Source organism: Typopeltis vanoorti, chromosome 3 (assembly GCF_054136105.1).
Source record: "Typopeltis vanoorti isolate ZY-2024b chromosome 3, IOZ_Tvanoo_1.0, whole genome shotgun sequence".
NCBI lineage: Eukaryota > Metazoa > Arthropoda > Arachnida > Uropygi > Thelyphonidae > Typopeltis > Typopeltis vanoorti.
The window spans coordinates 22,934,742-22,951,331 of NC_143551.1; the positions used below are offsets into that span (position 1 = coordinate 22,934,742).

General features: G+C 36.2%; 1 protein-coding gene across 1 annotated transcript; it reads left to right on the forward strand.

Annotated features, from left to right (window-relative positions):
• Positions 1–11,209: 11,209 nt before the first annotated feature.
• LOC150107986 (uncharacterized) lies at positions 11,210–16,208 on the forward strand. Its single transcript, XM_090415502.1, has 2 exons — positions 11,210–12,105; positions 16,071–16,208. The coding sequence occupies exons 1-2, from the start codon at positions 11,702–11,704 to the stop codon at positions 16,072–16,074; spliced, it is 408 nt and encodes a 135-aa protein (XP_090271628.1). The 5' UTR covers positions 11,210–11,701; the 3' UTR covers positions 16,075–16,208.
• Positions 16,209–16,590: the final 382 nt, after the last annotated feature.

Consider the following 16,590-nt stretch of genomic DNA (forward strand, 5'->3'; position numbering starts at 1 on the left):
CTTGTAGTGATGGTTTTTGAGAGGGGTTTGTCATAGGTGTGTGCGTGCGTGCATGCGTGTGTGTATGGGAGGAGAGAAACAGGAATACTCTAATTCTCATTATAATATTTATATAGCGCCTGTTTCAGCTCTCTGTATATTCCTAGGTTTCTGTTGTCGAACGGCAGTTTGTTTATCATGTCAGGTACGTATAAGTTTCGGGTGGCTTTGCCGTGTGATTGTTGTACTTATATGTTATGTAGTTTGTTGACTGTGGTCTTGTTATTTGATATGTTGTTCTGGTTACTCTATAGGTTGGGCTGTAGTAATGTTTTAACATGCTGTGTAGTGGCATAAGTGTTTCACCTTAAATATTTTGTGTTTTGTCCGTGCTTCCTGCATGAGAGTGGGTTGTTCCCGGAGTATCAGTTTTACCATTTTATCTTGCAACCATTGTAGCCTATTAAGTCTGTAGTCTGTGCAGAATGCGTATCATGTGATTGCATATCTTAGAATGTTTTCACATAATGCTTTATAGGTTAGTATTTTTATGTGGGTTGGGGCAATGTCTTTTAATCTGTATAGTTTGCTTGCTATTATCCTAAGCGTGGTATGTAGGTAGTATCATCTATTCCAACTTTGATCAGCATCGAAGTGAAGTCCGAGATAGCGTGTTGTTTTCACCTGTATGATGGTTGTGATTTTAGGTTCTGCGCTTTGTGTATAGGAAGATGAATGTCGGATAGTGAGATATTTAGTTTCTATATGCAGGGTTTGGGGTTTTTTAAATATAATTAGCTTTGTTTTTCCAGAGTTTATATATATACCGTTTTCGGTTAACCAGTTACTTATTTGATTGATGTCGTGTTGCATATTTGTGGAATCGATATTTGCGTTATTGTGAATGGATACTATGGCCGTGTCGTCTGCGTACTGGAAGATTTTACTTTTTAGGGGGAGTTGGCTTATGTCGTGTGTGTATATGTTAAATAGACTGGGAGATAGAACAGCTCCTTACGGTACTCCACAGGTTACTTGTACCTCTTTGCTGTACGCTGATCCTATGTGTAGTTTGATTTCTGTTTTTCATGTATGCTTTAAATCACTGGAGTAGGCGACCTCCAATTCCGATATGCGTTAGTTTCGTTAACAAGGTTTTGTGTTTTAGTATGTCAAATGCTTTTGTTAGGTCAATGAATACTACTAATGTTATTCTCTTTTTATCCAATGCAGCGTTTATTAGATCTGTGAAATCTTTCAGGAGTGTTGCTCTTCCTTTATATTTTTGAAAGCCATATTGTGTTTTGGGTATGATTTGAAATTTTGCGACGTATGGAGAGTTTGTGATGCACGATGCGCTCCATGATTTGGTTGATTACAGACAACGTGGTGATGGGTCTGTAATTACTTATAATGTTTATTTTTCCATGTTTGTGTATGGGTGTGATTAATGCAGTCTTTAGTGTTTCATATATGTGTCGCGTTTCGAATATTTTATTTAATAGTTTTTGTATAACTGGGAGTAGGTTGGTTGAGTGTTTCTTCATGTCTTTGGTCTGATTCCATCTATTCCCGGTCATTTGTTAGGGTTAGTTTGTTGAATTGCCAGTGAGCTCTTCTTTTGTTACTGTGGGGAACCACATCGACTGGGTTGCTTGTGGACCTAGTGGAGAATGTTCGTTTGTATGAGGAAAAGTTGTTTCTTGTAGTTTTTGGACAAAGTTCACGAAGTGCTGATTAAAGTTGTTTGCCAACTGTGTGAGGGAGTTGGGGTCGCAGGCAAAGCAGTATTTTATTGTTTCTGAGGCAGTGGTTCTGTGTATATCCAGAATTTCATTAACCTCCCTACCGGCTACGACGTCTATAGACGTCCAGCTAAATCTGGATATGTTTCAGCCCACCTGTTTAAAGAACCAGGATAAGAAGTGCAATTTGACTGTCATGGCCATTAGAAGGTGTGATAAATCCTCACGCTGGAGAGAACTCGTAGCTGCCTCTCAGTTGCCTGTAACAAGAAACGAACTTTCTTATTCCATGCTGGTTAACTGGATTTTAGTTATATATGATAGACTAAAAATAGAGAAATTATTTATATTTTTGTTTTCTCTTTTTATTGTACAATAGAATTTTAGTTTCTGGACAAATAAAGATCTTGTATAATTTCTTCACGTAAATATTGCCTTACCTTGGAGAACCAATTTCGTTTTTTATGCTAATTTTTTTCTAATCGCTTACTAGACAAAAGATTTTTTTTTGTTCTGGAAGAAATTAATTCACGATAATTATTTGAAATTTTTTTAAAAAAAGAAAAGAAAACCGGCTGCCAACGTTCCAGTTTATATTATTTTTATACAAAACCATCGAAATCGAATAATACTTCACAGATTTCCTTTAGCACACGCTTGAGCAACTTTGCTTTATAGAGAATAACATGAAATTCTTTAATCATATTACTAAATTTTTTCTTCATGTTGTATAGTAATCTACTTTTCTTTGTACTTTCACTTTCTTGGTTTCCTTGTATAATTGGTCATTACAAAAGGAAATTAACAGTTATGATTTAAATTTATATTTTCTGCATAATTCAGATATTTTATTCTCCAATTTTTAAAGTAAGCGATACATTTGCTTATTTTTATCATTCAAAATATGTATATCAAATGTGAAATTTCATTTCCTTTCACAATAGAATTGAATTTTATTTCGCCTCTGATAGTTTACCCCCCCCCATTGCATTACTGTCACACACCCGAAAACTGTTTTGAAACATATGTACAGTTTTATTTAATTCGTTATTTTTCTCTAGTAATTGTTCCACATAATTTTAATTTTTCGATACTGAAACTATGTGGTGATTATTATAAATTAGCAAATTATAAATCAGACAATATACATATTATTTCATGATTATTATAAATCAGGAAATTATGTGATATTCGGATATAGGCGAAATTAATATTTAAAATCACTGTCATCCTTCAAATGCAATATCAGAATAAAGAAAGTGGTAAACCGGAAGTTTCGAAATACATTTCGAAAGCCCGCTCTCGAAATGTATTGGTCTACAGACTGGATTCTGAACACGCCAATGTTTCGTGATGTTATGACTGAAAAACAATTCAGTCTAATCATGAAGTATTTGCATTTTCAGAATAATGAGGAATACGATCAAGAAACACATCCTTGCCCAGTCCTCAACAAAATTTATGATTTTCTAATGAAAATCCTTCAGAAATGTAGATCACTCTACATTCTTGAGAGAGACTTGAGTATCGATGAAAGCCTTATGCCATTCAAAAGGTAGACTGAAATGTAAGCAGTATATTCCCAAAAAGAAAGCGAAGTATGGAGTAAAATTTTTTATGCTTTGCGAATCGGAAAGTGGATATATTTGGGATTTCAAACCTTATACGGGAAAGCAAACTGTAATCGAGTATGATAAATATTTGGATCTCCCCTTGTCGACGCGTGCAGTAATGCAGTTTCTAGACCCTGGGGAAAGGTTACTGCATTACAATGGATAATTACTATATATGTCCTGAACTCGCTGATTTGCTTTTACAGCATCGTACAGATAGTTATGGTACTGTAAATGCAAAAAGGCGAGATATGCCTCCAGATCTGGCTTCAGGAAAGCTATCGAAGGGGGAAATCCAAGCTTATCAGCGAGGGAAAGTTTTTGAACTACGTTGGAAAGACAACAAAAGATGTTTTTCTGATGTCTTCCCTGCACAATCCATCAACGGAATCCGTGGAGAAGAGTAGCATGGGTGGCGGTTTGAACAAGATCAAGATCAAGATAAGATAAGGAATCGTGACGTGATTGGTTGATGACGTCATTGTGTGCATGGCTTCATGGGTGTGGAATGTTTGGAATTTCCCTGTGGGCAACTGTGTCACTGGCTTCAGTTGTTGTGTTTTGGTTCGCGTATGGGATTATGGGTGATGGTAGAGATAAGGATTCGTGTTGTGATTGGTGGTGCAGTTCTGACAAGATGAAGATCAAGATAAGATAAGGAATGGTGACGTGGGTGTGTGTTGTTTTCAGATGTAGATAAGTGACGTCATTTGTTATTTGTAAATAAATGTCGTCATTTGTTATTTGTAAATAAGTGACGTTGTTGTTTTGAATGGAAAGGATGATATTAGTGGATAAGAAATCGTGTCGTGATTGGTGCTCACTTCTGACAAGATCAAGATCAAGATAAGATAAGGAATCGTGTCGTGGGTGTGTGTTGTTTTCAGATGTAGATAAGTGACGTCATTTGTTAGTTGTAAATAAGTGACGTTATTGTTTTGAATGGAAAGGGAAATATATTAGTGGATAAGAAATCGTGTCGTGATTGGTGCTCACTTCTGACAAGATCAAGATCAAGATAAGATAAGGAATCGTGACGTGAAAGTTTGTTGTTATTGATTTTGGAATTTCGCTGGGGCCCTTGTCTGTCAGAAATATCACGTGATGTTTTTGGTTCGTTTATTGCCTTGTGGGTGATATTTAGAGATAAGAATCGTGACGTTATGTGTTTGGAAATTCACAGTTTCGAGGTTTTCTGAATAATTTAATTATATGCTATGTCACTCAAACATAGTTTTTTTTTTTTTTCATACCTCATCTGTATTTTCTTCTATATTCATATTCTAATCAAGTTCATATCTTATTCATAATTCATCCGGATATTTTGATTTGTCTAAAAGTAAGATCTTAAAATTCAATAAATAAATAAATAAATAAATAAACAAATCGTGTGTGTTTTCACGATTATTTCAAAAGTGTTCTTACTTAAACATACATAACACATCAAAGACACTGTTTGTTCTTTTAAGTTTACATATTTATTTCACAGATATTATTTACATTGCAATATGCAAGAAATAGGAATTGAATTTACATATATCACCAATGCAAATGGTGTTTTTCTTGGCGTAACATTTCTTTGAAAAAAAAAAAAAAAACTTACATTTCTTTCCAGAATGGGAACATCTTGGTACTATATAGGTTTTCTGAATATTCCATATTGTTGATTAACATATATTCACAGAACACAAACACAGGTCTGAAAAGACTTTTCATTATAGATTACTATGGCTAACATATATTCACACCACAAAACACACAAAACATAGGAGTTGAAAGATATTTCTGTAAATAACCAGAAAAGCTAGTGGACTACTTAATTTACTTTAGTATCCGTTTGCTTCTCTGTATTAATTCATTCTCACGTGTGCCCATCGTTTGTTGGGAAATCTATGCGCCGTTTTGTTTAGGGTAAGTGTTATTTCCGGTTTCGAATTCCGATTGCTGTTAGAGTATGGAATTCAGACAAGTGAAATTTTTATTTATTTATTTTTTTCAATTGAATGGTTATTTTCTGTATTTTACTTTTACAGGTCATATTCTAACAGAATAACTGAGCAGAATTAATAAATATATAAAGTATATGAGAATTTATTTTCCAACACTGTATATTTCTCATTAAGTCTTTTCTTATCCGATCGCCTTTTGTTGTACGTAGGTGCGAAATCGTGTGTTTTGTTTCGAACTCTTGGTTTCCGTTGGGAAATTACCAATATAACTATTTATTTTACCTTCGATTCCTTGTGCTCTTAACCTATTTCTGTAAGTAGAATTTATTTGTGAATTATTTTCCCACACTGTTAATTTTCATTAACCTTGCTTGTAGATAAGTGAGTGACTCATTTCCGATCAGTCGGTCATCGTTCTTTTCTTAGCGGTTACTTCAAAGGTAAAATTTTTCTCAGGGATGTGTATTAGTCAACTTTCTGATCGGTAGCAAAGGTTCGTAATTTGACCTTGTGTGATCGATGAGAACTAAGTTATTCATTGTCACATGATGTGATTTTTGGTTTTCCATTGGTTCTAATTTTTTTATAAATAGACTAAAGGGTCGCTCTTTGGTTCCAATTTGAGTTTCTAGTAGTTACTTTCTAGTAGTATTTGTAACAGTTGTATGCATTCAGAAGATTATTATAGTTTCAAAATGAGTTTTCCTGGAGAAAAGGTAAGTTAATTTTGTCATTTTATAGCAATGTCATATGAATTTTAGTGACTACATTAGCGATTTTGTCTATAAAGTTATAAGGTGGTTTTTGCAATGGAAAATAAAAATCATGTTCATGATATTCATTCTGTTTTGTGTTAAGTGAAATCCCATAAGTCATATATATATATATATATATATATATATATATATTTTTTTTTTTTTTTTTGATTGGGAAAAGATATTGAGTGTAGTTATTTAGTAATATTGTATTAGTGAAACCATCGCATAGCGTCGAAATTGCTAATAAATTATGATGAGTAACATTTAATTATTTTTTGGTTATTAGGATTTTTTTGGGGGAAAATTTTTTGAGGGGTGATGTTTAGTAAAAGTGTGTTAGTGAAACTCTTATGTAGTATTGAAATTGCTAAAATCACCTTGAGTTTTTATTTCTAAACGATATTTCTGAAATCTAGAAAGTAATTTTTATTTATTTTATTTTTTTTAATAGCGATCATCTGTTATTCGGTTTATTGATGGTAATGGGAATATATCCAATCATCAACCCACCATTGTAGAGGTAGATTTGACTGGAGAAAATGAAGAAATCACAGGACGTGGTATTAATTCTAATATAACAATCGCTGGTGTGGCTGGAGGAAGTCGCGACCCTCCCCAAAATTTATATGATTCACATTCAGTTACTGGATGTGAAACTAAACTCTCTACGTCTACTACTATCGAACCCTCACTCTACAGGGACTTTTATACTGTTTCGGTGGCCCGATCACGTAAATCTATCAAGTATCAAACTCGACAATTAGAGTATCAAGTTCGATTTCGTGATCTGGAACTCTTTTCACCAGAGTGTTTTTTTGATATTTTTCGAGATATGCTTAATGAGATCATTCAGCGTTTATCGGGTTCTGGAACTTTTTCTCACGTTCGGTTGGGTGTTAGTGCATCCAGTTTAGAAAGCAACATTAATTTACCATTCATGTTGCTTTCTGAACTAACTATCAAAAGAATAGTTGATGCTTTTTATGCTGTCGCCCAATCGAAACGTGAGTTTCTTTTGGCAAATGATCTGATTATCGACGTCATTCTTATCAATATCAATAACAACGGGAGTGGTGGTGGTAGTAAAATCAATGTTAAAAGAAGAACGCTGCTTAGCCTGGATGAATTTGTGAAAATAAAAAAAGCTATTGTGGAAATTAACAACAAAGACAATCTTTGCATGGCCCGAGCACTTGTTCTGGGTGTTTCTGCACACACTGATGATGCCCAAACATACAGACAAGTGCGTTTAGATTGTAAAAAGTTACAAACAAAGAGGGCTTTAACTCTCCACAAAATTGCAGGGGTTCCGCTCATTTCTTGCGGTATTCCAGAAGCAGATCTCTTTCAAAAACATTTGACTCCGGAATACCAAATCGTAATTTTTTCGGCAGATGCTGATTTTTCTGTGGTGTTTCGGGGACCAAATGCAAGTAAACAGATCTGCCTTTTATACCACAACTCTCATTATGATTTAGTGCGTAGTGTGGCAGCTCTGTTTGGGAATAGCTATTATTGCCCCAGTTGCTTTCACACATACAGCACTTCTATGAAATTGCATATACATAGATGCCAAAATGTGTGCACCCGCTGCCGCACAAACGCCAATCATAGTGTGCAGAACCTTCTTTTGTGCAAGTTATGCAATAGGTTTTTCTACGGCAACGAATGTCTGAATTTGCACATACAAAATAATATTTGTTCAAAATTCCATCGTTGCGGACAGTGTTTGACTACTTTCTCTACAGATAAAAGTCACGTCTGTCCACCTGAAAATTTCTGCAACTACTGCAAATCAGTTCACCCAAAACAGAAATGCTTTGTGCAAAAATCTGAGGTCTCAAATAAACAAGTTTCTATGGTTTTTTTTGACACAGAAACTATAGCTAAAAATCATCGTCATGTACCAGTATTATGTATAGCTGATTTTGGTAGTCACGAACGCGAGTTCTGGGGTGAAAACTGTGTGGGTCAATTCCTAGACGAGCTGTTTTCTGTCAAGAATATCATGAAACGGGGACAAGATGACAGGATCCTTCGGACTGTCAAACCAAAATACGAAAATGTTCGTGTGATTGCACACAATTTTCGTGGTTTTGACGGGTATTTTATTTTGGAATATCTTTTTTCAAAAAATTTCCAACCCCGTGTAGTGTTTGACGGATCGAAGATACTTGCTATCTATTATGACCCTTTAAACATCATATTTCTTGATAGTTTTTCCTACATTAGTGTCGCTCTTAGGAAACTCCCAGCCATGTTCGATCTCCCAGAAGTTCGTAAGGGTTTCTTTCCTCATAAGTTTCACACATCCGATTCTCTGGATTATCGTGGAGTCATCCCCGAAAAATCATATTTCCAGCCGGAATTTATGAATAAAGAAACTCGTACAGAGTTCGAGACTTGGTACGAAAATCGGCTAGACACTGAATACTGTCTGAAAGCGGAACTTTTAGCTTATACGAAAGATGACGTGCGTGTTTTGCGAGACAGTTGCAACACTTTTCGCACTCTCTTCATACAGCTCACCCAGATTGATCCCTTTCTCCATGACATTACAATTGCAGGAGTATGTTTGAGAGTATTTCTCCAAAACTTTTTGAAACCTAACACATTGGCCATACTTCCTGCTCGGGGTTACATAGGGGCAAACGTACAAAGTCGAAAGGCTTTGGCTTGGCTCAAATGGCAAGAACAACAGAACAACATAACCATACAACATGCACGTTCTGTGGGGGGGGAAGTCCGCATCGGACCTTATTTTGTCGATGGGAAATGTGGAAGTTTAATTTTTGAATATTACGGGTGCTTCTTCCATGGTTGTCAGTTTTGTTACAAGCCAAATACATTCCAACCATACAGAAATACAAACATGATAAACCTTTTTGAGGAAACAAAGGATCGCGAAAACTATTTTCGTAGCCAAGGATTCGATGTTATCTCAATTTGGGAATGTCAGTTTAATGCAGAAATTTCTGAAAACACAGCCTTGAAAACCTTTATTGCTGCTCTTAATATTCCAGATCCCATATTACCTCGTAGTGCTCTGCATGGTGGCAGAACCGACTGCTACAAAATGTATCACAAAATTCAGTCAGAAGGGGAAGTTATTCGCTATTTGGACTTCAATAGCCTTTATCCATGGGTAATGAAATACCAGGTATTTCCTATGGGGCATCCCGAAGTTATTATCGATAATTTCGACTATTCTCCTGGGGTATACTTTGGTATTTGCCATGCAAAAGTGGAAGCACCTACAGATCTCTTTTTACCGGTTTTGCCCATCACAGTTAACGAAAAATTAATCTTCCCCCTGTGTGGAAAGTGTGCTTCCGAAATGGCCCCATTATGCTCTCATACGGACCGATCATTTACAGGTTATTGGTGCAGTCCAGAGTTAGATTTAGCACGTTCTCGCGGTTATAAAGTTATTGAATTTTACGAGGTGTGGCATTTTTCTCAAAAATTTGAAGGGGAAGAAAACTTCTTTGCTCACTATATTGATACCTTTCTGAAGCTGAAACAGGAAGCATCTGGATGGCCTGAAGGTCAAAACCGACAGGCTTATCTGGACGAGTTTTTGCTAAGGGAAGGTGTTATGTTAAATAGTGAGCACATTAGTAAAAACCCTGGTAAACGTTCACTTGCTAAGCTTTGTTTGAATTCTCTATGGGGAAGGCTTGGCATGAGAATGTTAAGAACTCAGACCCAGGTGATTTCCTCTTATGAAGACCTCGTAGAACTTTTTTTAGATAACAGTAAAGTTATCCAAGATGCCAGGTTAGTTTCAGAAGAGCAGATGATGGTTGCCTACTCGCCTGTTGAAGGCACTGAGCCTGAAAATAGGAAAGGGAATGCTGTCATCTCCTCATTTGTAGCTGCCTACGGTAGGATAAAGTTATACGAGGTCATGGAACCTTTGCAAAGACGGCTTTTATACACAGATACTGATTCTGTGATTTTCATTGAAAAACCGGGCGATTACTCACCGTCCATTGGTCACTACCTTGGGGAGCTAGGTGACGAACTCGACGGTGACTTTATTGTTGAGTTTGTTACCACAGGCCCCAAATCTTATTCCTACAGAACGCGGAGGGGTAAGATTGTGACCAAATGCAAAGGCATTACTTTAAATTCTCGCGCGGCCACTGAGATTAATCTGGAATCTATGATTGCAGCAGTAAGGGGTGAGCCACAAAATATCCAAATTCCTGTACCATTTTCTGTCCACAGAGACAAATGGAGCTGTCAACTCAAAACGACCTCAGTAACAAAAAGATTTGGATACACTTTTGCGAAGCGCATAGTGTCAACAGACACATGCACTTTTCCCTATGGGTATTTTAAAGGATAATTCCTTACACTCATATACCCCATAAGCAAAAGATGCCATCTATGGGACAGAAAACTAAACAACATTCTACCTGGTTGGTAAAAATCCATGGTTGTTTCCCAACACGATGATTTGCAGTGTCGCCCTTCTCTTGTACATTTTTAACATCAATGTTATTGTTACTATTATTCCACAATAGCTTTTTTTTTTTTCTTAGAATTAAAAAAGAAAATTCGTGTTGGCATGATTACATGGTGACTGTGATAAAAAAATAAAAAAAAATGTTGACAAGGAGATTTTTTTTTATATTAAAACAAGTATCTATTTGTTTTTACATGATCTCTAATTATATAAAAACAATCACAGACTTATTATATTATCATTTTCAATATGTTCATACATCCATTTACATGTATAATTTCGGGAGCTACTCAGTCAGGAAAAACAACATTCGTGTTGTCTCTCATAGAACATTGTAATCAACTAATCAAACCACCACCGGAACGAATCGTTTACTGTTACAGTGAAAATCAAGATAAATTTAAAAAATTTACCAATATAGAATTCGTGAATGGTTTGAAGTTACCTGAATTTGATTCTAATGTGAGAAATTTACTCATAATCGATGATTTGGTTCACCAGGCTAAGGACAGCACGGAAATAGCTGATGTATTCATAAAAGGTTCACATCACCGTAACCTTAGTGTCATTCTACTGACACAAAATTTATTCTGTAAAGGTACACATTTTCGTACAATTTCTCTCAATAGTCATTATGTTATTGCTTTTAAAAATCCCCGAGACTCTTTGCAATTTTCTCATTTAGCTTCCCAAGTATTTCCAGGACAAACGAACGTGTTAGTTCAGATTTATAAAGATGCAACACGGGAACCCCACTCATATTTAGTTTTAGACTTTAGACAGGAAACACCTGATATTTTACGCTTGAGGTCACGGATTTTGCCAGGAGAAGAACCCAATACAGTATTTATCCCTGAATGGCTGATAGACTCAAACGCTATGAATATCTCATCAAGTACTTATCTCATTCCTCTCCCAAACAAGCAAATGATGCTTTAAAACATTGCACCTCCAGCCAAATCACCACACTCTGTGAAATTTGCAAAAATGTATTATGTGGAAATATTCCACTAAAAAACAAGCAAAAGTCACGCCTACGAAGGAAAAAAAAAATTATAAGAGCACTAAGTAACAAATCGCTTCCCTTCATAACCAGAAGAAAATTGGTTTTACAGCACGGAGGAGCACTGTTCCCATTATTAGGCAGTATCATTGTTCCTTTATTGACTTCACTTATTAGAAAATGAATATGTTTAAAAAATTTACGCTTCTCCAATCACCAGAGGAGCGTGAATTGTATGCACTTGATGATGAAATGAGTGCTATTTTAAAAATAAGAAATAAACATGCAGATGAAAAAGTAAAAGCATATTTAAATGTTCTGCAAAAGTATTTAGGGTTGAAAAACCAATTGGCTCTCACAGAAGGAGAGCAACAGGAACATAGAATACCACGTCCAGAACCTTTACTGAACAAACCAAATACCCAGAACCATTCCCATCAACCATCAACATCAGCCACTCCCAGTGAAGAAAATGCTTCCACTCCAATCCCTCCCCGCAAGAGAGCTCGAAGAAGGAGTACCAAATTCATCTCTCTATCTCCCCGAAAGCTGCGTGGGAATAAGAAACTGGTTTGGAAAAAATGGTAAGTGAAAAACAATTTTTTTTTTTTAATTATTTTTTATTTTCAGTAAATGATCTGTAACAGCATTAGTTACTACAATATCATTTAACCATAAATCCTTAGAATAACATTTGTTAATAATATTTTGCATAGAAAGACCACGACATCTCAATATTAAAAAATACACACAATGCAAACCACAAGCGACAGATTCCTTAGCTTGTACAATTACAGAATTATAATACCATTTATTAGTATTAATATTCAGAAAGTTAACAATATCGTTTTCGGGTGGACGACCGAAGCTATCGAAAAAATCACCGTGTTTGTCTTTAATATAGATAGCTTGCCAATGTTGTCCTGGCAACCAGGTCGGATCTGTGTTCACGACGAACATCGACTGTTGTTTTCTGATCGGATATAGTGGCAATTCATCACGAGCACAAACTCCTAAACCCACTTTTCTCGTCGTGGGTTCTAACTCTAGTATGCTTACTAATTGTTCAGTGTTCATAGTCCAGTAACACAGAACGATCCTTTGTTACGGATAACGTACACTCAAATTCTGCATAAAGAACCACTGTGATGTTTTCAGGAAGAGGTTGAGCAAATTTAACCTCGAGTCGCACACTTCCTCTTCTTAACAGGCTGACATGGGGGGCAACGGCATTTTGATCTGGCGATAAGTCAAATCCATAGAGAACGTTTCCCTTTACGTATTCTTCATAAGAAATGTCATTACCACAGTCTCTGTTCCATTTACCTAGTGATGTGAACAGTGACATGTAACATCTGCTGTAATGCCTTTCTTTGAAGTTCGGAGTCAAAGGTTGTGAGGGATACTGAATACCGTCAGCGGTCACTACAAGAAAATTCAGATTGAAATGATGAAAATTAAATGGATTTCTGTTGAAAGTGCCATTAAATCCATCACTAGCGACCAGTCCAATAATTAATCTAGATGGTATTTCACCTAGATACAGATTGTCTCGTGTGGCATCTGACATACCCTTGGGAATTGAAAAATAAGACACTTGCACACGATTGATGGGGTATATCATGTTTGACTTGTCTAACACAGACAGGTGAGCCAGTTGAATCTTTGAATTTATTTTGACTTTGCGGACAAAAAGTGTAGCCTCTTCAATTTGCACTTTAGCCTTAGAATCAGAATTTGCAGTCAGTAAACAAAATTCGGGAGAACTGCGAACCATACGAACACGAACAGTAACGTTATTGATCAAGTACCGGTCTTGATGCATGATGTCAGCGTGTATTCGCCCAAGCATCTCGACACTTTTTGATTGGTTAATTCGAGCTTGTCGTCTACGCATCCCACATTCACTTTTGGTAAACATATCACTAACATTAGCCACATCATCTTTAACAAATAGTTCATTTGTGAGTTGACTGTTTTTAGCATCTCTGTCATAATTTAGTAGGTTTTCAATATAAGCCCTATAAGGATACGTGTCTGATGCCACATTCACTAGTTTATCTTGGAGAAAAACGTCAATTTGACTGAACAGGGAATGGAAAAAATTATTCACAACACCAACTGAAGAATCTTCGATAGGTTTATTATCATTGTCGGTGATGCGCACACGAACACGTAGGTATGAGTTTCCCAAATCCAAGTATTCTTCAGATGTACCTGGTATGCAAAATTCCACAGGACCTCCACTGTCAGTACTGGATATTGGTTGGTAGGTAACATAAGAACTTCTTTCCACACACATGTTGACACGAGGGTGGGAAAAAAGATCTAACTCTGACATCATATCCTCAGCAAAAGATGTCATCTCGCTTGCGTTTTTTAGTATTCGTTTTTTTCTTCTTGCTTCCTTGACCTCTCTGAAGTAATCGACTCTGAGCCTTTTCAGCAATGGTTTTCCCAGCTTCTGATGCTCTGTTTATAAAGGCTCGACGTACAGGTACCCCTTCCAAGACATCTCCTATCATATGCTGACCGGCTTTTAAGGCTTGACGACCGACAAATTGAGCTGCAGGTTTTAAAAGTGGACTTAGAAAGGAGAAGGCACTTCTGAAAATGCTACCTAATCCGTACCCACGCTGTATTGGGGGGCCCGTAAACATTTGAGCCCCACCTGCCTGCAATGTGTAATATCTGAGATAATCAGTCATCCTTCACTTGTCGGAACTGTAATTTAACTATTGTCTTGCCACCACGAAAGTGGAACAATTCGCCGCTGTCAGAACGAATTTCAATGCTAATTGACTGAAATGTTTGTTTTCGTAACGGATAATAATCAGGTTGAGCAAAAACGAAGGAACACTTAGTGCTGCACTGAACAACTCGTAACAATGGTGCACATGTATCACCAACTATCTGTTCTTGGATTAAATCAGAATAAACAAAATATGCGGCTACACCCCTCTTTATATCAACTGGATATTTCCCTGTGATTGTACCTTTCAGTTTAACACCAATCTGATTAAAACCCAGTAGAAGCCCCAAACCTGCAGCCTCCTTGGGAAAGAAAAGGTTGTAATCTTTTGGGACTGTCAGAGAAATAGTGTTATTTGGATTCTTTTTTCCAGTAATCACAGAACTCACATCAAACATTGCTTGAAGAAGTTCAGAGGGTGAATTGTAACTGCCTTGGGGAATCTTGTACACTTTGTAAAATCCTTCTTTAGACTTTTCGAAAACTTTATTTCCTGCGATGTTGTTGTTCTCGATATTGTTGACACCTCCCCCAATTGCACGTATCATATGAAACTCATCATAACCGGAATCAATGTTATTAAATTCTCCCGGAAGATGAATTTCAGCAAGAGCAACTTCCCATTTACCTTTAAGTCTGATCTCGTGTGGTAATTCCACTTGAAATTTCGTTTGCGTGTTTGTAGGAAACATTTTCATACTGGCATTACTGGGAAGGGTTAAGTAAAACATCTTCGCTACGAACCCAAGAATTATACGATGAGGGATAACCGAGCCACTTAACAAAATACTGAAGCTTTCCTTTCTGTTTGCGCTGCTTAAGTACTTGTTCGATTAGATACACGTCTTCCGGAAGTTCATTGGGTATATTAGCCTTTTGCAGTTGAGGTTCATAGAAAGTTCCCTCCACTATCTCTCCGTCCCGACTGCGAACTCTATATACTACAGGGTTTCTATTAATAACCTGAGCAATAGTGAACAATTCTCGTGTCCAGTTACCCCAATACCCTTTTCTAAATTTGTGGGTATCATCGCTTAAAACCACACTATCACCTACTTGAAATTTTGGTTTGGTAGTCTCCTCTTGGGTTCCGTACAAATATTTCCAAACACGATCCTCGTTGTGAAGGTTAACTTGCGAAGGAGCCATACCGATAGTGCGGTGTGGTGTGAGGTTATAAGTATGTACAAGGGTCGGCAAAACTTTCGTATAACTTTTACTTTTAGTATACGTCATCCATTTGTAGATCTTTGTTTTCAATGTTCTGATAAATCTTTCTGCAATGGGTGCTTTCATTTCACTCCTGGTTGTGTAGAAATGAATATTATGGTTCTTAAACAATGCACGAACTTTCTTGTTGCAAAACTCTTTTCCTTGATCAGTGTTTATGTAACATGGCATTTCCTCTTTAAAAATAGACTCGAAAGCCTTAACAACATCGTCTGCTGATTTCTTCTTCAGTGTTCGAACCCACGCAAATCGGGAAAAACAATCAATGCATACAAGAAGGAAACACACACCCCCATTCTCTTTTGCAAGGGATGACATATCTGCCAAATCACATTGAAAAGTATGTAAAAGTGTCGGGACTTTGATTTGATTGCGTTTAAACTTTCTTCTAATGGGTTTATGTCTCACATAAGTAGGTTGTGTTGCTAACCAACTTTTCACGGTTTCATGTGACAAATTTGTATGTTTCTGTAAAGCTTTGATACTTCCAAAACTAACTACTGTATTAGGATTATAGTAATCTGCTAACTTTTCCATTACTATCAATGATTTTTTTTTTCTTTGCAGGTGAAAATCAAGAACTATCGCAAAAGTGCCAGATACTTGCTTTTATAGCAGTACTGGTAATATTAGTGACAGCTGAAGTTGCCATAATCATCTGGGAAGCAGTATCAAAATCAGGCAATCAAACTTGCCTCATCAAAGAAATGTTACGCCAAGAAAAACACCATTTGCATTGGTGATATATGTAAATTCAATTCCTATTTCTTGCATATGGCAATGTAAATAATATCTGTGAAATAAATATGTAAACTTAAAAGAACAAACAGTGTCTTTGATGTGTTATGTATGTTTAAGTAAGAACACTTTTGAAATAATCGTGAAAACACACACGATTTGTTTATTTATTTATTTATTTATTTATTGAATTTTAAGATCTTACTTTTAGACAAATCAAAATATCCGGATGAATTATGAATAAGATATGAACTTGATTAGAATATGAATATAGAAGAAAATACAGATGAGGTATGAAAAAAAAAAAAAACTATGTTTGAGTGACATAGCATATAATTAAATTATTCAG